Source organism: Cucurbita maxima, unplaced genomic scaffold, assembly GCF_002738345.1.
Source record: "Cucurbita maxima cultivar Rimu unplaced genomic scaffold, Cmax_1.0 Cma_Scf00020, whole genome shotgun sequence".
Taxonomy (NCBI): domain Eukaryota; kingdom Viridiplantae; phylum Streptophyta; class Magnoliopsida; order Cucurbitales; family Cucurbitaceae; genus Cucurbita; species Cucurbita maxima.
The window spans coordinates 1368644-1381775 of NW_019272036.1; the positions used below are offsets into that span (position 1 = coordinate 1368644).

At 35.7% G+C, this 13132-nt stretch overlaps 2 protein-coding genes across 5 annotated transcripts; one reads left to right on the forward strand and one right to left on the reverse strand.

Moving 5' to 3' along the window:
- Positions 1 to 612: 612 nt before the first annotated feature.
- LOC111494728 lies at positions 613 to 9883 on the forward strand. Its single transcript, XM_023144700.1, has 15 exons — positions 613 to 1031; positions 1764 to 1922; positions 2088 to 2204; positions 2322 to 2406; positions 2715 to 2823; positions 2934 to 3001; positions 3084 to 3209; positions 3319 to 4259; positions 4465 to 4668; positions 4743 to 4803; positions 5634 to 5747; positions 6388 to 6501; positions 6631 to 6717; positions 7510 to 7577; positions 9201 to 9883. Exons 1-14 carry the CDS (start codon positions 919 to 921, stop codon positions 7534 to 7536), a joined length of 2325 nt encoding a protein of 774 aa, XP_023000468.1. The 5' UTR covers positions 613 to 918; the 3' UTR covers positions 7537 to 7577; positions 9201 to 9883.
- Positions 9884 to 12098: 2215 nt separating this feature from the next.
- Positions 12099 to 13012, reverse strand: LOC111494814 (small acidic protein 1). Of its 4 annotated transcripts, none has more exons than XM_023144806.1 (3): positions 12869 to 13012; positions 12384 to 12587; positions 12099 to 12310 (listed from the first exon to the last, which is right to left on the reverse strand). In XM_023144806.1, the coding sequence occupies exon 2, from the start codon at positions 12571 to 12573 to the stop codon at positions 12385 to 12387; it is 189 nt and encodes a 62-aa protein (XP_023000574.1). In that variant the 5' UTR covers positions 12574 to 12587; positions 12869 to 13012; the 3' UTR covers positions 12099 to 12310; position 12384. The 4 variants fall into 4 exon arrangements, with proteins under 4 accessions (XP_023000574.1, XP_023000575.1, XP_023000576.1 ...); XM_023144807.1 differs by adding an exon at positions 12765 to 12804 and having other exon boundaries at positions 12102 to 12587; positions 12869 to 13007; XM_023144808.1 differs by having other exon boundaries at positions 12102 to 12584.
- Between the last annotated feature and the right edge of the window lie 120 nt (positions 13013 to 13132).

Genomic DNA, 13132 nt, shown 5'->3' on the forward strand with positions numbered 1-13132 from the left:
GTTTGAACACTATAAAAAAGTAAACCATAATAAAATATTTAAAATATAAATAATAATTGAAATATCTGGATAATATCTCGAAACTACGTGAATATACTATTCTTTTTTTTTTAAAAAAAAAGAGAGAAAATAATAAATGTTAGTTTTTTAATTTGAAAAATAAAATAAAATAAAATTCTATATTTTCATTCTTATTCGTAGTATCTAAATTTTTAAAAAGGTAAAAAAAAAAAAAAAAAAATCTGATTCTTTGAATTCAATTTAGAATCTGTTGAAAAAAGACCTCACATTATATGTATATATTTTTTTTTATATATAAATGAAAACATTATATTTATATTTATTAAAGATGAATATAACATTAATTATTAATTGAAATTGAAATTGAAAAAAGAAGATTAAAAAAAGATTTTATTTTAAAAATTAAAAAGCTCAGAATTAGTGATGGGTTTAATTGTTAATTATTTGTTTTAATATAAGATTTAAAATTAATTGGGATAAATTAAAATATTGTGGGTGTAAATAGCAATTTGTAGTTGCGGGTGTGAATAGAACTCTTCAAAGAAGAAAAAGAAAATAATAAAAATAAAAAAACATTTTGATTTTCAGAGGAGGTTTTCTCTTTCGATCTCTGCTTCGTTTCTTCTTCTTCGTCGTCTTCTTCTTCGTCTTCTTCTTCTAGGTTTTCTTCCACCGGAATGCGTTCTTCTTCTTCTTGCAGGAGATCCTTCTCGATAATTTAAAGCCCTTCCTCGCCTGAATTTCTCTATCTTCTCTGGCGATCATTGCTTCTAAATTAATACAACACCGCACCTTTCTCTATTTCACTTCGAATTTTGATTCATTTCCTCCAATTTCTCCCTTTTCCCGATCGAAATGCCGGAGAGTTTTGGAGCATGACGTTTTCTATTGTAAACGATGACAGCTTCATTCGGGGTTTTTGACGAATCAAATTCTCCTTCCACATCGACTCCACCGCTCCCGCCTCACGTTTCTCAGCCTGGTCCGGCTTATCCATTGAGCAGGCAAAGGTGAGGGTGGGACTGAATGATTATTCGATGCGATGTTCGTGTTTTGATTGTATGGATGATTGCCCTCTTTCTTATGCGGGAGGTTTGGGTTGTGCGAGGATCGAAATATGTATGGTCAAGATTTCTTAAATCTTGGGTCTGAATTTCTAAGATTTTGATGTGTTTCCCCCAGCCTGAAAGTTATCTGGGAAAATGTTAATCGAGCGCACGAAGTTTGATTAAATACACAAATTTTGATTTTTTTTTTTCTGGTAAACTAGTCTTTCTTGATTTTCTAGTGCTATTTTAGTTTCTTGTGCTACTGTAGTAGTAGTTTGGCATGGAATCGTTGCCATGGTCTTTGGGAGTTCGGAGGGTCGAGGGGATGGAGCGACGATGGCTTGTACTTTGTAGCTACGGCTAATTGAATGATCTAATTGGACTTGACCTGTGTATTTCTAGTTAAAGGAGAGAGTTTTCATTACTATGCTGATTGTTCAACTCTCCCATGAAATAAAACTGCGAGTATGATTGAAATTTTACAAATTTCTTCTTTGTCTATAATTAACACGAGGATTCTTGGTGTTATAATTATCATCATGAGGACATGGAGCATTGGAACTTGTTTTGGCTTATGGGATTTTGCTATATTGATGTGATATATAGATCAGATAGTTCATTTACTATTTAGGGTTCTTGGGTTTTGCAGACTTAACTCATCTTACTGCCTAACTTTGATCTCTTTTTTTTCAGAGTCGGCAATGTTTTTCAACTTTTAGCCCAGAGGGAGGTTTCTCCTCAAACTAAACGATCATTGAGGAGGTTTTGGGGAGATTCTCATGACAGCCAACGTGATCCGGCTGGGCCAAGATGTGAAGCAGCCAGAGATGCTAAGCGGGGTCTTATCTCATGGTAGTGCTTTGTTTCTTATAATGCATCTGAATGTCTAATGGAATAAATGAAATAATGAGAAATATTTTGCTTATTTGTTTATCCTGCCATTTTATGTTGTGATACTTCCTCTTTGTTACTTCGGCCCTTATTTGGGATGTGTTATTAAACTTGGAATCTTGTCAGGGTCGAGGCTGAATCACTACGACATCTTTCAGCTAAATATTGTCCTCTTTTGCCTCCTCCAAGGTCAACAATTGCAGCAGCATTCAGCCCTGATGGGAGAACGCTTGCTTCTACGCAGTGAGTTGCTGTTAAGGGATTTTTTTTTTTTTTTTTGCTACAGTGTAGTGATGAAGCTCCATGTTTAGTATAATTAATGTAGATGCTTATTTCTTTTTATTGTTTTCATGCCTGCAGTGGAGATCATACCGTAAAAATCATTGATTGCCAGACTGGGACCTGCTTAAAGGTGCTAAGTGGCCACCGAAGAACCCCTTGGGTGGTAAGCATGAAAGTTGCACTCTTTGTTCTTAAGAAATCTTTCATTTCATTCAGCTTATCATACTTGTGATCAATAGTATAATATTCTTCAATTTTTTTTATAAAATAGATTAATATAAAAAATAGTATGGTGGATTATTTAGCCTTTTATTTGTTCTTTAAAAGTCAATTTCATTGGGTATACTTATTAACATATTTTGCGAATGTGGCTTAGTCGTTAGTTTCTTTTTGCCATGGCTTCATTGATTATAGTTATCTGTGTGGCAAGTTGCTCCAATTTTCTGCATTCATCTTCTGCTATTCTTTCAGGTCAGATTCCATCCGCTGTACCCCGAAATTGTTGCTAGTGGAAGCTTGGATTATGATGTTCGACTGTGGGATGCAAACACTGCAGAATGCATTGGCTCTCGTGATTTCTGTAATTTCTTTCTCCAAGTTCTTTGCATCTTCTTGTCAGAATGGTTGGATAGTTGGAAATTTTTGTATGTTTATATGAGTTATTGTTCAACCATGTGCTCCTCCATGCAGATCGTCCTATTGCATCCATAGCTTTCCATGCACAAGGTGAGCTTCTTGCTGTGGCATCAGGTCATAAGGTGAGGATTTTAAATGGGGAATTAAATATATAACTCTATAAGTGCATTCCATTATACAATCTTGATCTTAAATTTTATGCAGCTTTACATTTGGCACTACAACAAAAAAGGGGAGACACCCTCGCCAACCATTGTTTTAAGGACACGGCGATCATTGCGTGCTGTGCATTTTCACCCACATGCAGCCCAATTCCTTTTAACAGCAGAGGTAAATTGTTTTTGTTGTCTTCTAACAGAGGTAAATTGTTTTTGTTGTCTTCTAAATTTTCCTCCTTTCGGTCACTTATTCTAATTTTTCTTATTAATGTGTTCTTAAGGTCAATGATCTCGACTCATCAGAATCTGCCATAACATTAGCAACATCTCCTGGATATGTGCAATATCCTCCCCCTACTGTATATTTTGCCGATGCACATTCTTCTGATCGTTCTAGCTTGGTGGATGGCCTTCCTTTGATGTCCTTTCCTCTGTTGATATGGCCTTCATTTTCTAAAGAGAATAGGAGAATGTCCATGCAGCGAATGGAAGCGGATCATGCTGTTGGGAGACTACAAAGAGTTGATCCTTCTGCTTCAGTGCGGCTTTTAACATATTCAACCCCATCAGGACAGTATGAACTCGTGTTGTCACCCATTGAACCTAATAGCTCGTCTCCAGTTCCAGAAGAAACTGGAACCAATCCTTACACAAGTGAAATGGAGACAGAAGTTTCAGAAACAGCTGTGGATGCTTCAGAGCATATGGAAGTGCAGACTGAAGTGAGGAATAATCAAAATTTTCCCTTCAATGACCCTTGGGAACTACCTTTCTTGCAAGGGTGGTTAATTGGCCAAAGTCAAGCTAATCAACACGCTCTTCGGTCACACAGTGATGATGTTCGTGAAAATTCTTCTGCACCATCTGATATAGGAGGAATTCATGCTCCACTTGCTTCATTAGTTCCTACCAGCACTGGCCAAAGTAGAGGTGGTAGGAGATCTAGTTCAAGAAATCGTTCCTTACGTTCTCGTGTGCCTATGCCTGTGAGTGGATTAGATGAAGATGCTACTATGAGTAACTCAATTCCTGACGAAAGTGATCCACAACCCATTGTCAGTAGAATTCAGTCTGAGCTTGCTGCATCTCTGGCTGCAGCAGCTGCCGCAGAGTTACCTTGTACCGTGAAACTCAGGATATGGTCACATGATGTTAAAAATCCTTGTGCTCCACTGAATGATGAAAGATGTCGGTTAGCCATTCCACATGCAGTTCTCTGTAGGTATGTTCTTTTGTGTCATTCAACTAGTTTTTGTATGTGTGTGTACATATATATAGATAGATCGACAGCTAGATAGACTGCCAGATAGTTGACATTATTTGGGAGATTTACAGTATGGGATGATTGGAAAGCCTTTATTTTAGCTTATTCTTGGATTCTGGTCTGACTAACCATCTAATGCTATCTACAAATTATGTTTTTGCAGTGAAATGGGTGCCCATTTTTCGCCTTGTGGGAGATTTTTGGCAGCATGTGTGGCATGTATGTTGCCACATATGGAAGCTGATCCTGGATTCCAAAGCTATGCTAATAGTGATGCAACTGGGGCTGCAACATCACCTACACGACACCCGATTTCTGCTCAGCAGGTCATGTACGAGCTTAGGATATACTCCCTGGAGGAGGCAACGTATGTATCCAGCACTTGATTCCTTCCCTTTTTATAGCTTAAATTTATCTCTTATCCTTGTTTTCTGTATATAGGTTTGGTATGGTACTAGCATCTCGAGCAATAAGAGCTGCTCATTGTCTAACATCTATACAGGTTTGTTAATGATAAGGACTGTTATTTTCCGTTAAGTACCTTAAACGAGCATGATATTGTAGGGTTCTATGCTTAAATCCTTGGAGACCTTTTTTTTAAATTAAGAAAAACATCTTCTACCATCACCTTTAGTTTCTATGTAGTGAAGTGTGCAAGCGGTGCTAGATCATGTAGCGACAGTTTTATCCTTGCAAACTTAATGTGTCTCATTAAATGTAAGAACTTTGTCCAATGTTTAGTTAAGAATTGAAAAAATCAGGTGCATTTTTCGTGATTAGGCTAACATCTTTTATATGCTTTAAATAGGAAACAAATAGGAGAATCTTTAAAGAGGTTGATAGGTTCACTGCCTCCTTTTAGGAGTTTGTGACCAAAGCAATCTGTAATTATCCTTTGTCTCTCATTCTCAGCCATTGGAATCTTTTCATTTTTTCTTCTTTAGCCATTTTGTTTCTCATTCTGTGGTGCACTGATTCCTTTTTTTATTATTATTATTATTACCCATGCATTTTTTTTTTAATTTTTTTTTTGATATCCATGATAGTCCGAGCCTTGTGTGGCGTTCATCTTGATGAGGGCTTTGCTTCTTATAAAATAAAGAACTTCCCAAGGAAACAAGCTGTATCAACCCTTTGGCCTCTTTTCTATGATTTTTTGCTTTCTTGTTCTGTTTCCTTTGTAGTCTTCATGTTGGTTGGGTCTTGTTTCTTTTTGTTACCCTTTTTTATATTATTTCATTCGTTTCTTCTAAGCTACGTTTTTTCATGGTTTAATAAAGGTAAATAAGTTGTAATGAATTTTACTGAAGTTTCTACTTGTTATAATTGTAGTTCTCTCCCACATCTGAACACTTGTTACTTGCTTATGGCCGTCGCCATAGTTCACTTCTTAAGAGTGTTGTCGTAGATGGAGAGACAACTGTGCCCATATACACTATACTTGAGGTAAAATTCATTTCTTTTGTTTAATTGAGGTAACCAGGATAAAATTGAGTGCACCAATATTTTTCTTTTTATATGCGTGCAGAATGAAGAGATGTATTATATTTCTTTTGATTCTATATGATAATAGTGCATGGCTGATTTTTGGTGCATTATTTGAAAGTAAAGCTCTTATCCACACGATATAACTTTCTTTTTCATCTGTGAAGACTTTGGTTTTAGAAGTTGTAATTTGTTGCCATTGTCTTTTTCTAAGATAAGACATGGTCTTTTTGCAGTTTCAATGCTATTTATTAAGACCTAATCCTTTGGTGTTCGTAATTCTTGGAGATATATTTCCTGGAAGAATATGCTACATATTAATAATGCCGACAGGATCGACAAATTTTTTTTAAAGATGTTTTATGGTGGGCCTCATGATGGTTGTACTCAAGCGGGCATTATTTCCTTGGTTTCAGTTATTATAGATGTCATCATAAATCACAATATTATAACTATGATGGCACTGGCACATAACTTCGTGTTTGACATCAACAGCTGCTGTTCATTTATGATATAACGTTCAATTGATATCAACTATGTAGCCTTTTGATGTTCCTTTATTTTTCATCTTAATTGACTGAAGTTAGCTTTGACAACTTAGGTTTACAGAGTTTCTAACATGGAACTTGTGAGAGTGCTCCCGAGTGCTGAGGATGAGGTAAATGTGGCTTGTTTTCATCCCTCAGTGGGAGGAGGTGTTGTCTACGGGACCAAGGTAAGCTGCTAAATATTTTTCCTTGAATTATTTATTTATTTTCTTTTAATACTAGTATTTTCCTTTTATTCTTTCAATATTGATGCAACTTTGATGTTCTTTTTTTTTTTTTTTTTTCTGTCCATACAGGAGGGAAAGTTGAGGATCCTTCAATATGACAGTTCTCAAGCCATTAATCATTCAATGTATGGGTTTCTCGATGAAAACATGCTTGAGGTAGAAAACAGTCGGAGAACTTTCTTTTTCCTAAGTCTTCTTACCCATGAATTTTCATGCTGATTGCTCTTTTCGATTTCATCAATTTAAACTTGTGAACATAACATATTATGTACATGGTACTGGCATAGCCTCTCTGCATTGAAATGTCACTCTCTAGTGTTTGATTCAGTAACTGTCGGACCAATATGGTAACTATTATCGAACATAGCAGTAAATGATAACTAGAAAATTACACCTATCTAGAAACTTTTTTTTTTTTTTTAATAGGATACCATGCTGGGTTTTCTTGAGTTAGCACTATTGTTGGAATGGAGAGAAATTGTTAGGTTTTATTTATTCTTTTTTTTGTACTTTCATATTCAGTGCAGAAATGAAGGGCGTGTGTCAATCTGATTTGATATTCAAACCGACATATAATGTATTGTTCCTCAGGTTTACTTAGTTGACATTAACATGAAAGTTGGAAGTAATTCTTGGCCATTTAGAGAGACGGGCGATCTTATAGATATGTATTTGCAACATTTTTCGTTGATTTTTTTACGAGGTGAAATTTTTTCGTTGATAAAATGAGAATTTACAACAAAAGTTGTAAGACAACCAGCCCAAACCAAATGATCATCAGAAACAGTACAAAGTTAAAACCCTTGTGCTTACAACAATACAAAACAATAACTTGATGTTAATTATGTTATGCATGCTTCCATAATTTGAGCCCATTGTTGATGAGTTCTCTTTGTGCAATAATCTTATAAGGCTTGTTTTGTTTCTGCCTTTTTGTTTCAATTGCAGGTTCCGACATATGCCTTAGAATGCTAGTAATTGTCAATGACGACATGAGATTTGGCGCAGCTTGACTGGTTTGTCCCTTTCACATTCTCAAGGGTTTTTTTTCTTTCTTTCTTTATTATTATTCATCATACTTTTCATATTTGTTTTGGTTACTATCATTCCTTTCAGCTGTCTAGTTAGATAATAATCATATATAAGGATCAAACATACCAGCCTTTTTTGTATGAAACTTATAGGTTATATCAACAGGTATCTCCCAAACTAAAGAAAGGAGTTCACATAAGATATCTCAATTGCTATTATTTAAAAAGATGTCATCATTACAGAAGAATCTGGAATTGTTTTCTCGGGCGAATGAGAAAATGTCCACTACTTAATTTCCTCTGAACCCCTAGTTTGTCCTAAAAAATTGGTTTCTTTATCCAATTAGACTAAGAGATAGGTTTCACAACATTGTAAGGAATCACTTTATCTCTAGAAAGGAAGGGAGGATAGCCGCACAACTGTTGCCATAAGAGTTCCTCTGGATTCCTAGGTGAGCGACTACTGATCTAGAAAGTGAGAATCGGCTTTTTTTTTTTTTCTCGAACTGACAATCAAGAGATAAATGACTCCCAGTTTCACACTAAAGAAATATCCTCTTTGGTCATCTCTTGAATTATAGGATGCAGGCTAGATATTGATGGAAGTATCACGTCTGTTCCTCCACCTAACAATAAAAATAAACTCAGAATTTGCCGCCACTATTTGTACTCTTTTTATGATGCTTCAACACAGATTAGCATTTTCGTTTGAATGATGCTCCCATGCTTGCCTTGTCAACTGTACCCTACCTTACTCTTTACCAACTACACACTTCACTTGCACAAGCTCAACCGCATTACTAACACAGTCTTTCTTCTCTGCGGTACAATTCAGGCTAATAAAGAGGCCTGAAACTCTTCTATCAATACTTCTGCCTCTGAATTCTTCTGTCTTTGCTTAACCATCTATCTTTGACTTAATTCATCAAAACAAAACGCAAAAACTAACTCACAAAAGGTTATCAGCCGTTGCTCTCCCCCTATCTATTAAGTACACCGTATGGATAGCTTACAAAAATCTCTCAATTTTTTTATCAATTTGCTAGTTATCTCTATATTATTCTTCTCTCACCCCTCTGACTACAGTCATTGGATGTAGCAACAAGCATACCCCCAAGCCCCTTCTTTGATTGAAAAATGGAGGAATCTTAATAGAGGAAATCCTTCTGTAGAGAACAAAACCATCTCCGTTCTGATTATAGGGATGCACAGGTAGGAAGAAGATGATCTCTAGTTGGTGAAGGTAAGACAGACCAAGAGATGGGAAAATGGATTTGCTTATGAACATTTTGAGAAAGATCTGACTGGCATCCAATTCTATTTGCTGGTCTCTCAACTGATAAGCTCCATGAACGAAATTCAAGAAACCTTCTGTTTCCCTCTCTTCCAGGCTTCATATTTTATAATGTGCATCAGAATGTTCTTTTTTTTTTTTTTTCCATTTTCTTTTTCTGTAAATTTGTTGCAAATCATTGGGATAAGTTGTCTAGAATCGATTTTGAGATGGTGCCAAAATGCTCAATAGGTTCTCTGGACTTTGATTGTTATCTACTTTGGCTTAAGTTTAACTCTAAACTTGTTAGCGCTAATTTGTGAATTGTGATTCAGGGTGGATGTGCTTGCGTGTGCTTCTCAAGTATCCTCAGAGCACAGCTGAACAGATTGATCATATTCTCAGTATTATGCAAATCCCCTCATAGAGGCATGTCATAAATTCAGTTTGGCGCACCATTGTTGTACAAGCTTGTATTTTTCTGTTTGTAATTTAATAACTGATCTGGTGCTTAGTTGATTTGATCTTTACCTGGAATTTCATTCATACAGATATATTTAAAAAAAGAAAAAAAGAAAAAAAAAAAAAGCAAAAAAAAGCAAAAATTTTCAAGGTCGAGTTTATTGTTTGTGCTTTGTTTGCCTTCAATTCCAAATGTTTGAATTGAACTGATTGGACAAGAAGTGTAATTTTTCCCATGATTTTCCAAGAAAGATTGCAGGATTTAGCAAAGCCATGGTGGTTTCTGTTTACAGCTTCAAATGAAGAATTTCCTTAGTTAAGTTCTAGAAGCCAGCCCAGTTGAGAATTTTTCTTTTTCCTAAAAAATAAAGCTTACTGCTTGGATGAACTCGGAGGGGATATGATTGAATTTGGAGGGGACTGGGTTGGTGGTGGTTAGAGAGTTGTATGATGTTTGGTTACTTTTTAGTTCAAATTGGAAGGTAATCAGCCTTCTGGTATCGAACACGACTCATAAGACTTCATTTGTATTCAATACTGCCTATGGCTGATGTGAGTATATAGATCTTTTGCTCTGCCTATTTGAGATTAGCTCAGATTAGTAATTCAGGTAGAAGAATCACGACATTCTGCTCTGTAAGAACATGCTTCATTTTGTAGAAGAATGTCTAGATATGGTCATAGTTTTTTTTTTTTTTTTTAAATCCTTCTCATTTGCTTTTTTGTGTTAAAACTTTTGTAGTTCAACTTTTGAAGTTCCATTGAACTTTAATCCAAGAGTATTAACTGATGCACAATAGAAAAAGATAAATGATGAGCGTAAAGAGTTGACAAAATCTTTAAGTATAGTTATGATTTTTTCGATCTACAACCAAAAACTTGTGATCGATCTATTGATCAAATAAATAGTAGTTATAATAAATAGTTGTTATATCTATCCATATGTATGGTCTTGGACCATCAATCCACTTGTATTATGTCAATATAAATCACGATTGTGATTCTTATTTACAGTGATAATTATGATAATTATGATTTTTTTTTTTTTTTTTTTTGCATATATGGGTTTGATTAATATGTGGAATTTTTCAGTCCAAACCTAAGCTATTGTGTTGTGTTTATCTTCTGTGTGGTGTAATGTACATAATCCATAATCTTCATGAACCAGAAACTTGCTCATTAGATTCCATGGGTTCATGGTTGACCTGAAAAAGACTCATATGACACGGATCACAACCTATTTCTCTTTCCCTTTTTTCAGAAGAAAAGGAAGATCGGAGCACAACCTACTTCTCCTTCCTTTTTTCAGAAGAAAAGGAAGATCTGGACAAAATCGATGAAATGGAAGAGATCCGAGTGAATGAAAAAGGAAAAAACAAAGGATGAATTCAACTGTAAAAGGACACGCTATCAAAAGATAAAAAGACCAGTTTATGAAACTTATTATCCTTCGGATGGAAATAAAAAAAATTACAAAAGGCTGAGCAGTTTCTAGAGGTGTTTGTGATTTCGAGTGAGATTGCGAATCCATCATATATATCTGTCTAGTGCCTATCCTCATGAGCTCTCTAATAAACATTCCCAAGTCCAAGCTGCATCAACTCACCTAACTGGCAATGTGATGATCCCACCTACATTCAGCCTACTGCAAAAATTACATCAAGAAAGCTGCATTGATGTTTAACCTTCTCCTAGTAGACAGAAACTGCAAACTCGTGTTAATCTAAAGGTGGTTATTCTAGACTATCACCTACTAAGAAAATCGAGACACCAGATCAGAATTTGCTTATCATGTCAAAGCTCCATCTATATGGTAATTGTCATCATGTTACAACAAGAACTCGATAAAACTTTCCCCAAGACACATTGTTTTAGCGTACAAAAAACTTCGGTAATCATGCTGACCCCCAACAGTATGTGGTAATAATTGGCATGAAGTTACAACAATGAACTCAGTAAAAACTAAACACCAAATGGTTTAATTGAAACATTGGACTTTCCAAGTTCCACTACCTCATACATCCAAATGCTGGATCCTTGGCTCTAGAAACAGAAATAAAGGAAAACTTACCCATAGGGAGGATTTAAATTAAGCTGGCTTGAGATACGATGGTTATAGTTCATTCGCCACGATTTAACCCTTAATAACAAATTATTTCAACTCTATCCGCTTGATTCCATTCGAGAAAAAAGGAGGGGTACACATGAAACCTACCATCAATTCTATTTCGGTTTCTACATTGTTTTTGGTCAAAGCAGACCTATTGCCAGTATCTAATGGGGTAGTTCCAAAGAGTAAAGAAAAATTCTATGTACTTCACAGAGGATATTTAGGAACAACTCAATCAAGAATTTACCGTATGCTGAACCTTCATGAGAAAACCTATAGCTTATAAGACAACTGTAAATATGACACAATGGTGCAGTCAATGCGGTGTTCTAAATCCATGGTGAAACTCTCTTCGTATATCACAAAAAAGAGGTAGCTTTTTCCCCCTAAATAAAGTCCCTTCTTCGTTTCAAATGGGATTCTTATCAGATAAAAGTATCAGTGAGATTCACATATCCATCACACTAGTAAATGTAGACTAACAGAAATGAAGAATAACAGATAGGGATGAGCTTATCCTTATTCCTTACTAGCGAGCAGCAAGTTTTTGGCATCCAAGCCAGTTATACTCGAAGGATATTCAGGCTAACCTATGGACTTCCTCAAAGTCCAAAATAGATTACTAAACATCAGAATGGAGCACATAGTTGCAGGAATTGTCTACTACATACAAACACCTCCTAATTTCCTCGTAACTAATGACAAAGATTACACGGTTGATTATTGTGGTTGAGATGCAAAAGCAAGCAAATATGCCATAACCAATCAAGTACTCTAAAGCAATCAGTCTCCAATTTTCAATTTATCGCCAAGAAACTAGAAGTGCTGAAATCCCTAAAAAGCAGTAGGACATACTAGCATCAATCATCTTGTTTCATCAAGAGAAGCAATAAACATGCGATTAGTAAACTGACTACTTGTTTCGAATGGAACCACGGAAATGAATTTCAGTTGATGTCGGAGTCATCAAAATCGTCCTCGAAGGAGTTGAAGAAATCGGCGTCGGCGAGCTTGTTCTCTGCTGAGATCACGCCCTCGCCTAATATCTCAAGTGGATCGACATCATCCACGTCCATCGCTACCGTCGATCCCTGTTCTTCCATCTCCGCAAAGAACTCCATCGGTGTAGGCCTCATTTCTCCTCTCGCTGCTGCAATCAATCAATAAAGAAACCAACATGTTTCTTCGGAACTTCACAAAATCGAAATAAAAAGCGAAACAGCCATTCGATCTCTTTTAGGATTCTATATCATGAACGACTGGAAAATAATCAAGATCAAAGAAGCTTTCTTTAATGGAACATGGACATCTTTGATTAGCAACTCACCGGGATAGAATTTTGAACGAGACGAAGCGAATTACAACAGCTTCAAATCACAAGAAACAAGAAAATCGAGAGGCGAAGAAATGGTAATCAATCAAGATTCTTACCTAATCGAGCCCTCACAATCACGCTTCGAGCCCAACTTTTATTTCTGAGTTCTGTTACGCTCGAATTTTTCTTGCTTCGTCTTTGTGCCGAACTGGAGAAGCAAAGGGATAGATATATCGAGCCCTCACAATAACGCTTCAAGCTTTATGATTATTATTATTATTATTATTAAATTCTCCATTTTTACTAAATACTTTAACCGACTAAAATATCAAAAAAAAAAAAAAAAAAAAAAAGATATATATATTTACGAGATTTCAAAT